Source organism: Siphateles boraxobius, unplaced genomic scaffold (genome assembly GCF_051911475.1).
Source record: "Siphateles boraxobius isolate OS27281-9 unplaced genomic scaffold, OSU_SipBor_1 18, whole genome shotgun sequence".
Lineage (NCBI taxonomy): Eukaryota > Metazoa > Chordata > Actinopteri > Cypriniformes > Leuciscidae > Siphateles > Siphateles boraxobius.
Window position 1 is genome coordinate 434,546 of NW_027508788.1, and position 12,043 is coordinate 446,588.

Below are 12,043 nucleotides of genomic sequence, written 5' to 3' on the forward strand. Positions count from 1 at the left end.
TTTCATCAAATGAGAAAAACAGCTGCTTTACAGGGTATTTTTTTGTTCCATTTTACTTGAATGCAGAATATTATACAATCCTAAAGATCAAGAGGGACATCACACCCCAATCATGAAAACTCTCCATTGACTTGCCTATGAAAACCTTATGTCATTCATGTTTCTTTAAAGATCATAAAAGGACATTCATGCTTTCGATTATTAAAGGCATTACCATAAAGCAAATCAACTAAATCAATTGGATTTTTCCTGAGTCCCTTGAGTGATTTTAGTAGAGCTGTTTTTTATAAATTATTTAAAGGCTCTCTACCTTATATTGAAACACAAAACCAAAACAGTTTCTATAGCATGCACGAATGTCTTCTACAGATAGAGATTATTGATCTGGAGCTTGTTAGTGCCTCAAAAAGTAACTGTCTAGCAAAAAAGCAGCAGAAAAGACAACAACAATTTAAAATAAAATGGAATTTTAAATGCAACAAAATCAGCCTTTGTAAAAAGACATATGCTTAACCTATTTCCCAAGTCACAACTACATTTCCTGGAGAACTCTTCTTCCATATGGAAACTGTCGTCACCCTGTACCCCACGGTAATGGATTATTTAGCCATTTAACCACCCCATGTGCGGTCATATCAGGCTCTGTCCTTGGTGAAAATGCCCTACCAGAACCAAATGGCTAATTTCCAAGAGTAATGCTGGGCTATCAGCTGATTTCCACCCTGGGCCCCTTTCGCCTGGATCCTGTGAAGCTCCATAATCGGAGGAAGTAGAGTCGCCTGCCACAGCGTCATCCCTCCAGGATCGCATTACACTAATGGTACAGGAAGGGCCAGAGGATGGCTCAATTACTGTACCCCAATTATGTAGGGCAGCCTGAAGAGATTGAGGTTGGATGGCACTAATAATCAGCGATTAAAGACTTCCCCTAGACCACTGCATCATAACAACCCAAGATGTTGTCACTTCGATACATTTCTTTCAGTCCAAAATTAGGCTTCCGCAGAGCAGGTGAAGGTTCTAATCACCCGTGCTTGAACATTAATAAATCAAATGTAATAAGAACATGTAATCAGATTGAATTTCCAATGGCTTGAATGCCATCTCACAGTGAATCTGTTATTTTATGGCTTTAACCTTCTGCAGGGCCAGGGACATTCACTTTATACAGGATATATGAGGACCCTGCTGGACTCTTTAGGACTGTCTAAACAAGAACACGTGCCTTAACAGAATTATTTATTATCTTCTTCACTCTGCCGCTCATCTGGAAAATGAATGAAAGATACAGGCTGTAAGTAACTGCCCGGATATAGGGGGGCAAAGTGTCTACTGGGTGCCAGTGGGAACTCAAACTCATGGGAGAGGAAAAGGAAAGAAACATCCAGTAAAGAAAAAATCAGATCGTCCACTTACTTGCTGAAGCAAGAAGTATAGTAAATAAGTAAGCAAGTGCATTCAAAGATAACTGGTAAGTATTTGAGGGAGTCACGCAACAACTTTACTGCTATGTGGTGATGGCATTTCTTTGGGGCAAGCCTTTTCAAAACACAGAGAGACTTGTTAAGTCTTCAGGAGTTAAGCCAGGCATGTCTAGAATTCTGTTTAACCTTCTCAGAGAGGTTCGAATTGACAGCACTTGGCAGCTTTTGACTACAGAGAAAAAGGCAAGTTCCTTAGGGAATACCCTGGAGCAAAGGCTCAAAAGACTCACTGTAAGAAAGGAGACTTTACTTGTAATAGCTGTGCAGTGGTTCATCTGCCAAGAGCTTAAAATGATCATTAAGTAGTATCAGCTTTCTTGCCCTAAAATGTGAGAGATAGTAAACTCAGAGTATCTGAACTGAGAAGAAGTACTCAAGATTGTCAGCTGTTTAAAAGTGATCAGAAGCAATTCTCTAGTAGTGTGATAACTACAGTTGCACAAATGAGACCGTGCTAATGAGGTATATCTTTTCCTCTTGGAAAGACATTGGATATTTTTTTAAATGTATGCCTGACCTACTACATTTGTCAAATTTTGTGCACTTTACAACTACAATGCAATTCAACTTAATGAATCTTTAGTAGTATCAAATGTGCTTTTTAAAAAAAAAAATTTTTTAAACATTTTTCATCTTTCACAGATATGTTCACAATATAACCCTGGCTTGAGTTGATCCCTCCACTTAAGCTGTCTAAAATATAATGCCCAAAACCATAAGAGGCACAACAGCATCGCGTCAGAAAAAAAGATGTATGTAGAGCCAGTCAATACACGTCTGTCTCAAAATGGACACTTGTGAATACTCATCTGCAGACATTAACAGGAGATTCCTGGTCCTGATCAAAATCTCCATGTTTTTTTGTAAACCTGAATAGAGGTAATCACAAGTTAATATGCATTATGATTGAGGTCAGACATCTGTCTATAATGCGTTTTAGCCGGTTGTCAAATATTCAAGTCAAACATGGTCTTTGTAGCAGCTATCCAACCATAACAATTAGTTGTCAACTTGTCAATGTCTACTGTTATCTCAAAAAAGTCAAAGACTAGAAACATAATCTATGCTGCTGTAAAGACCATGAATTTCCATTCTGGTTTAAACCTAGTGTACAAGTACAGCCCATTCACCAGCAAAAGAAAAGTTGGTTTACCAAGGAGGTCTTTGTGGTGAAGCTGGTTGACCAAGGAACAGTTGCTCTAACAGTAGTTGACCTAAAAGAAAAATCTAACTGGAAATTGACAATTTACACTAATTTCTGCTATAGCAACCCCTGCTGGCATGCAAGATGTACTTGCGGTATTATTATTGTACTATGACACGTTTTAGGGGGGGGAATTACAATGCACTTGTGAAGCTACAATCGTCTGCGTTTATGTACTCACCAAAATCTCCTGTTAAGTCTGTAGTTAGAAAAAAAACAAAGAGATTTAATCTAGAGTGGGTGTCAAATTTGTAAATGTATATTATTTTATTATACAAGTGAATCTAGGCAACTTGTATAATGTACAGGAAGAAAGATGGAGAAATGTTCACTTCGAAGTCTACAAAAACAAAAATTACTCTCATAGTGCCAAAAACAACAACAAATATAGTGCCATTTTGAACTTAAATTCAAGGACTGATCATAAATACTTTTTTATAATAACTAAATAAGTACCAATGCAAATTGATGTTTTGTGGTGAAGTTTGGGTATGGAAATTGAAGTGTGTGTGTGTGTGTGTGTGTGTGTGTGTGTGTGTGTGTGTGTGTGTGTGTGTGTGTGTGTGTGTGTGTGTGTGTGTGTGTGAGAGTGAGAGAGTGAGTGAGTGAGTGAGTGAGTGAGTGAGTGAGTGAGTGAGTGAGTGAGTGAGTGAGAAAGAAAGAAAGTGTAAAAGCCCATGAGGGGAGCGTGTTTTGTAGGTCAAGGGGTGACTGCTTGTAACCTGTGTTCTGCACCAGATGAGAAAAACAGAGAACACAAGCCCGCAGACCCCCTGATGCTACAGACGCCTGTTACAAGCTGAGCAGCAACTTTGAGAACGTCTGAAAGAGAGTGAACAATTCCAGCACAAACACTGCACAGAAAACATTACATTACATTCATCAGATGGCTAGGTTTTCAGATCCGTACTTTGCAATTTTGTTTTTATATATTTAGTTTTATTTGTAGGAATTTTCCAGAATAAATGGTCATTAGCAGCATATTTTTTTCATATTAACAGACCTAAAGATGTGATTGGGTTTGTGATCTTACATGAACTACTTTATCAACCTAAACTAAAACAAACAGACAGACAGCTACTTTGGGAATCATTTAAGGAGATCCATCATTTTAGGACAAGCCCATGCCTCTATTTTGAACATGAGCCAACTAATAATTTCCCCCCCTAGAAAGCAATTTGAGGAATATTTATGTAGCTCATCGTCTACATCTATATGACGCTTTGGAAAACAGTACAGATCCTAACACGAACTATGTTGCGTAACTCAGCATAAGACCTTTGTTGAGGTTTGGCGGGGCAGACTAGGAAAATTGTTTGAGATGCTTATTTTTGATAAAAAAGAAAAGATTAATTTTAACATGGAAAAATATACAGCTGCAGACATAACTCATCAATATTTTGAAGTGAAAATTATTTTATGTTAATAATGACATAATTACATAGATTATGTCATCAATTACATAGAATGCATAATTACAAGATGTTGGAAGGTGCAAGGTAAACATCTGGCGACGGGGTATTTGTGTGAACATGCATAAACCAAGGCAGGGTGAATTGATGAAAAAGGCACAAAATGATAGTGTTACATTCTAAAAAACATTAGAAAAACAGCCAAAAAGGAGACCTTTGGGGGATGACTTATATAATGTTCAACTCCATCTTGTGGCCCATCAAGGGAGAATATGGAGATCTACGAATCAGGGTTTCCGTTGTCCGGTAATTACCGGACATTGGCCGGGAAAAAAATGAAACGTCCGACAAAATTAAATCTCTCCTGTCAAATTGTCATATTAAAATTGCCTAATAATCCCGCCCCCTAACACAATCTGAATTTGAGAATAAGCCTAAAATGTATAAAGCAAAAATACACCGACCTTTTACAACTACTGCGAGTGCGCAGGCGACTTCAACAAAACCTTGCTAGGCTGATCACTTTCGTAGAGATAATGGCAGCAGTTAAACCAAATTTAACCCGTCATTGATTTACAAAAAAAAAAACCTTTCACAAGGCATTCGCTGGAAGAAAAAAAAAAAAAAAAAAGGATAAAGGATCTCGGACCGGACCAACCCGATTTACAAATCCGGCAGCAGCCAGTGACAGAGGACGAGCTTCACCCGGAGCTTCAAAGTTGAAGCTTTGTGGACAATAACGGGGTTAAGAGACCTCAAACAGCTATCTGAAATTTATTTGTATTTGTTATCGCACCGCCCCCTCAAAAATAATTATTACCAGCCGCCACTGCTAATAAACATGTTGCATTCTATACGGCCTGATTATGTCATTTTTTAAGTTACATTGCCTGCCTCCAGTTTTCCTCAACTTGACTAATTAAGAGGCGATATTTGGATATCACTAAATTACTGCATCATCAAAATGTCCGTAAAACGAAACCTCCATTTTTTTCTAGCGGAAACTCTGCTACGAATACAGAAATATTATATATCATTCCAGCACATCCCTATATTGTTTTATTTTATATCATATGTAATCACATTCCAGCCAGACTGTAAAGATTAAGTTACAAAGGAAACCTCAAATTCACTGTCAAAGTCTAGCGGCTCTCTGAATCTGACTAAACTTCATTGTTGGAGATAACACTAACAACCCCAATGAATCCACAACCCACTTTGTTCTTAAGAAATGTTGCGTTTCCGTGACATAGGGGTCGACCTTATAAAAGGCCACTAAAGGGGCAAGACAACACCAGAAATTGCTCCAACATGGCTTTTTAGTATCTTGTAAAAAGCTCTTGTAATTTTTTTTACTGGGTTTTACCGTGCACCCTAGAGGCTGGGCTAAGACTGCCCCCACCAAAGCCAGGCTTCAGGCTAGACCTTCAGAGACCAAACAAAAGCAAGAATCTGGACCAGCTGGGAGGCAAACATCTCTCTTGACCACAGCATCTGTACATTGACAGGTTTTACACTGGTCAAAAACAATAACACACAACCTGATATAAGACCACAACCCACTCGCCATCTGAAGACACTTATGTCATGGTAAATTGTTCACAGAGTGAAATATGATGTTATGACTGAAACAAAACATGCCCTCATCAAATTTTTAAGTATGACATGGCTATACACATAACGAAGGCTAATCATTGGCAGTGTTCATTAATAAAAGAGTTATAGGCCTAGATACTCTTTAAGACACATAGAAATCGTGCTTACTCCTTTCATTTGTATCAAATTAAATATGGCATCGACGTTAAGTAAAGTCCACACTTCCCAATTTAAAGGAGATGAGGTCCTACTTGTCGTCACAACAAACAGCTTGTTGCGTAAATATTCAGATTTACAATGGCTTGTATACTTGAATAATCACACCTTGCCTGTCTGCTTGATGAGACTGTTTAAGAGAACTGAAGGGCTGAATGTGTTTAGTTAATGTTTTCCTTTAGTAGATTGCGCTTAATAAATACTTTTATGTCTTTAAAGTGTGTTTGAAAGGTATTATATTTTATGAGGAAGACAAAAGAACCACATATAATCTAATTGTGATCAAGCTTAAATGCACATACTAAAACACACAGTTTATCTAGCTATCCTATTTTACCTAATGCAGACATATTGACTCAAAGGTCTATTCCTAATATCATATAAGGTTGTTACATATAAGGAGTTGAATCTCTTATTCAGATTATACCATTTGAAAGAAAGAAAGAAAGAAAGAAAGAAAGAAAGAAAGAAAGAAAGAAAGAAAGAAAGAAAGAAAGAAAGAAAGAAAGAAAGAAAGAAAGAAAGAAAGAAAGAAAGAAAGAAAGAAAGAAAGAAAGAAAGAAAGAAAACTATGTACAAATGTGTCAGAGCTTCAGAACCTGCCGATTTGACTTGAGAAGTAGCTGACCTCAGATTCCACCTGAAAGCCTGTCATTATTCAAGATTAGTCAAGCAGAGAGATTTGAGAGATTTGACAAGTCACAAATAAGTAGAGACCAAAAAAGAAATAGAAAAATAATGCTGACAACCATTTGTTATGACGGCATTTATCTTGCTTGTCATAATTCAAACAGCAGTCATTGGCCATGATTCTCAAAAAGATGCTAAACCACTCTAACATAATCTCTACAAAAACAAATAGCAATAAACAACAGTTTAGCAATTAAGTATGAAAGGATACAGTCATGGCTACAGATTGTTGTGCGCATTAACAGGTTTACCTTATAATGCTTGCTAATTATTAAACACACCGTTGGTTATACACCACCGATATTAAAATCAGAGGGTCTTTTCTACACAGCAATGTGCGCACCATATTTGGCCCATATGTTCTAACAGAATATTTATTTTCCCAAATTGGTTTGTGGTGATGTCATTCATAGTGCCCACAGGTCAATGGGCCCCAGTGTGTGCCAGTAGAAAAAGGTTGTATTGTCGGTTGAATAGTCTAATACATGAGTGCGTGTTTAAGTGCTCATGGACAGCATGACATCATCTGGCATACATTTCAGTGCAGAATACATGCAGGGATGTCGGGGCTGCTATTCTAGTTAGATGTTTTTTTTAAGATATATTAGAATATTGTGATAGTTTTAAAGTTTGGCTAAAGGCAAAACTGTGCCAAGAGCACCATTAGGTCCAAATCTACAGCAGGCCTGCTCTTGTCAGCCAGCCAGCAGACAGGCACTACTCCTAACCCACACCGGGTGTTTTTCCTCGGATGCTTATTTTTCTTTACCCACCTGGATGCGGGAAGCCACTGAAGCTTTCAAATCTGTTTAATAAAACAGAATGTTACTGGAAAATAAGAGACAACAATAGAGAGCGAGTGCAGTTCTTTCAACTTTCTCTTTTTAATTATTAGAGATGTATAAAATCATATTGATGCCAGGTGTTCTCGTTTTTCTTTCTTTCTTGCTAACATGATATTACCATGGTTTCTGCTTCACTGTTTGGATCAACAGCCATTTGAAGAGACCCCGTAATGTGTCATTACAGGCAGCTGTGCGCTGTTTACAATCTCAACCGGCCTCAACAAGTGTCAAACCAACAAGAAAAATGGTCATATTTGTGGCATGTTTATATCTAGACATCCCATCTGAATCTCATGACCATTGAAAAGCTCTTTGGATATAAAAAAACACCAAAGAACCAGATTTGATGATTAGGCTATTTTCTGATTTATGGATTTCCCCCCCAGCTGTCTGTCTGCCTGACACAGACGTTGCAGATTACATTACAGCGGTGATTGAGTGTAACGTAAGTGGTAATACATTACAAATCTGACTGACCCAGAGGCACTATGAGGGCCTCAAATGTAAATGGTGCCAACATTACAATCAACCCCTATCAAGATGACAAGGACAAAACCTGGCAAGTTCCAGTTTAACACAATCAAAACAAACCAACGTAGTCATGTATTGTAAGTATTGTTTAACGGGAGAGCACTGTGCTTTTTAGGAATGCAAAGCATGTAATCTGGATAATACAAGGCTTCAATATGACACACAAGATGGAGAATGTCAAAAGTGACATTTTATCCAAGAATTGTTCTGTGGAACCCAAGATAATTTGAAGAATGTTCAAACAATGCAAGTCAATGGGGTCCAAAAGGATGCTAGACTAGGCCTGTGCGATCGAAATCATAATACAATAGGGATGTGAGCATGCGCGATTTCTAAACCGCAGAAAGCATGATTTTTCCACCAGGCCTCTAAGTGTTCAATCTGAATGCCGCAAGAACAGAACAGAATGGGTTTACCATTATGACATGAAAGAAAGCACAGAAACAAGGAAGGTGAATTCAGGACAGCATATGGACCAAAAAAAAAAAACTAAATATGTGGTTTGGGAATATTATGGATGCAGGAGAGATGATGTACCAGAACCAGGTAATTTGAAAGACCTGTCAACCTATCACTGCTGGAAAAAAACTTCAGGTCTGCTGTTTAGACACAGAATGTGTTTTTGTGCTTAAAAAATGAGACGCCGGTCTAGAGATGCGTTTTTTAAAAGTTGAACTTCTTTTACTATGAGCGCTGCATAGTACGTTGTCATGTGCGAAATGCGAAAAAGATTAAAAAAATCAATAATACAGGCATTTGCGAAATGCACAAAATACGAAAAGAGTTAAGGCTTGAGTGGCTAACAAAAAAAATACACAAGTATATGTGTAAGGAAATATTGTTTTAAAATAAAATCGAAATGGCAATATTATATTTGATAGTATTGATAGTATTTTTTTTTTCCATGTCGCACAGCTGCTGGACAAATTTGGCACAAATTTACCTCTATGTTGAAGCCCACTGACTTATATCATATGGGCAGAAAAAAAATGTTACACGGAAGAAACCAAGACAAACAGGTTTGGATAAACGATGACAGAATTTCCATTTTGGCCCATTTAAAAACAGGCTCATATGACATCACTGAAATCATATATTATATTAACATATGGTTCTATTTTCCTTTATCCACAGTCAAAACAATCCTGAATTCAAAGGCATTTAATAAGAAATACAATGGAAATTTTTTTTTTGTTATCCAGCATGTGATAATCTTGGGTTTTATGGAAAACAACAGCATTGGCCAATTATGATCTCCTACAGGACTAAATTGTTAAAATAAAAATAAAAATGAAGGTCAAATCGTATAAAAATAGTTTTTTTGTGAGTGGGTGCTCTGCATGAAGTAAAATAACCTCATGCCAAATAAAGAGGTTTTATTACGTGAATCTTTTGTTTTAGGTTGGACAAAAAAAATAAAAAGTTTAAAGAAACTCGCATTTGTGTCCAAGTCAAACAAAATCAATCTAGTTGAAAAAAGGACACCAAACAAAAGAACGTAATTCATCAAAGCTGTCAAAAGATCCAAAGCAACTCAAGTACAGTAAAAGCAGCTTTGATGAACAAGATACGATCTACTTTCAAAAGCATGACATCACAGCATCAAGCAAACATGTTTGTCATCTCAGTATGTTTAGACACACTTTTCACACACCTCCATGGTGGGTGGCATTCACATGATGTAATTTGTCAGAATCATTGGTGATCATATTTTCATCACATTTCCCAGTGGGTTTTGATTTCGCAAAAACAACACAGCCCCAACGAGCGCGACCGGTTTTACTGCATGGACATGACGGCTATAAAATTTTAAACAACTTGGCGTCCACCTCACAAAGTCAAGTGCTGGTTATAAAGCTACCTGGAGAAGGCTGAATGCCATGTGCTTAACATAACTACAGGCCTTACGGTCGGAACCTGTTGAGCTTGAATGGGCTTTTCATGGCACGCTATAGCACATTGACTCTAACAAGTCATCGCAGTGATTGCATACACTCCTCAGCTGGCGTCTGGATTTAATAAACCTGTTCATATGTCAGCCTGACCGTAAAATCTGAGTTTATTAAGCCAATCCAACCCTGTTGCTGAGATCAGGTTGATTAAAACAATTGAAAAGAAGAATGAGCTAAAACTAATAAAGTCTCTTAATGAGCCCAGGCAGTCAGTGCAGTTTAACATTTTTTTTAAGAAAAACTGTAAGAGAACTTAGGTTGTTTTCATAATAAGAGATATAGAGAACATATGTTTAATTTTTTTATATTTGCTTTTGCCACACTAATATTCTGAATTATCAGTAGCCTACTAACAATAGCCTAAATCTAATACACATTGCGAAAATTTAACTTTGACACATAATCTACAAATGATGCAAAAACACAATTTAATTGCAGAAATCCATTGAAGTAAAAGAACATCAGGTTAAACCAAAGTATCATTTTTCAAATGCATCTGCTTGTGCATAATAAACTCAAAAGAGCCTTCTTGGTGATTTAATGAATTCAGATAAGAATTCTGGGCACTATGGCCTATTTGATGATGATGGCATCCTATACCTTCTCCCAAGATTGCTGGAACTAATTGCCCTCACATCTGCCACAAATCTGTTAAACGTGTTTTGGACAAAAACAGTGAAAATGGGTGAGGTGCTGCATGCAGCATGCACTACACTGTCCAGTGTTTAACATGTATGAATAAAGCCCTCATGTTTGGAAAACCAGCAGTAGTGTGATTTAAATAGGCGGGGTGTCAAAAAAGATCATTGCTGAAGTACCTGCACCTGCTTTAATGTACAGTAACGTTTTAAACAACAGCGACTCCCAGAGGGAAACATTGGACATGAAAAATAGAGGTAACAACATGAAAGAACTTTCATCATCGAGATGGTTGATATGTATGAGAATATGTGCATTCCCTTCATTTATTCCGAGCATACATTTTAAATTTAGAATTTATTTGAATTCAAAAGTGATACTTTTAATTAATTTATCAGTTATCTAAACATGCAAATTAGCGACATTAGTGGTCAGTCAGGAACCTTATCATACGCTATTCTCAACAGATATAAACAAACGAACAAATACTCTGAGTACTAGACTCTAGACTATAAGCTACACAATACAGTATTTAATTAAATCTTGACGACTTACCTGTCAGGAATATACCCGAACCGCTCTCCATGTCTGATGTATCAGTTAGATCGGTGTCCGGGATAGTGGCTTTTACAGAACTAAATAAAACAGCTGTCCACACCACAGGCGCGAGCATCATTTTTACCTGATTTATAGAGCCGCGAAACAAGCACTGTAATTATTCATCGCATTTTATATAGTTTAGAAGTAAATTAAATCTTTCTGAGGTCGTTAATACTGGAGTGGTAACGTTACGTGTCTACCGTTTAAGTTTGGTCACTTTACCAAGGCGCCTCAGCGTCACTGTGAACACCTTGAGCATGCCTCGCGCTTGCCGCCAGACACCTTAATCTGGACAGACAGTATTTGCTCAAGGGGCTCCGCCCACACTCACGCCACTGGCCAATGAGAAGCAGCATCCCCAACAAACATTAACATCTCAGGACATGAGAATGGCAGAGGCGTACTGTGGTCATTTCATATTATATAATGTAAAACATGAAAGAAATGTATTAAATATGTAATATTTAATTATTTTACATATACATTTTTTTTCAATTCTTAAATACATTTGACATTTGCATTTCATAGGTTCAGCTTTTTCCATGACACAAACATCTCAAATTAAAATTGATTAGAAAAGATTAAAGAAAGGCATCCCCTCCCCCCAAGATTTATTTCCATATATCTCTCAGTTCAATGATGTTTTTTTCATACAAAATGTAAATGGTAGAAATGATAAGATTGATAAGAGTCAATGACCAGAAATATATGGCATCATCAATCATCAGATCACAGGAGTGAGGCAGTCTCTCTGTGCATCGCTCCACTGTTCAACAACCTTTTTACAACAAACTTAGAAATGAAGGGTCTTTTAATTTTCTCCCAGAAATCCAGGGGTAAGTGTATCAAAGATTGTTTCTTTAAAAAAAAAAAA

General features: G+C 37.2%; 1 protein-coding gene across 3 annotated transcripts in view; it reads right to left on the minus strand.

The window, feature by feature from the left end:
• LOC143740740 (uncharacterized) overlaps nt 1-11,433 on the minus strand; it is a 73,383-nt gene extending 61,950 nt beyond the window's left edge. For 2 of the 3 annotated variants that reach the window (XM_077232739.1, XM_077232737.1), the window contains exon 1: nt 11,125-11,424. In XM_077232739.1, coding sequence (XP_077088854.1) covers nt 11,125-11,245 — 121 coding nt within the window. In that variant the 5' untranslated portion in view covers nt 11,246-11,424. Of the gene's footprint in view, nt 1-11,124 lie in introns of all 3 variants that reach the window. The other variant, XM_077232738.1, reaches the window with a different exon arrangement.
• Between the last annotated feature and the right edge of the window lie 610 nt (nt 11,434-12,043).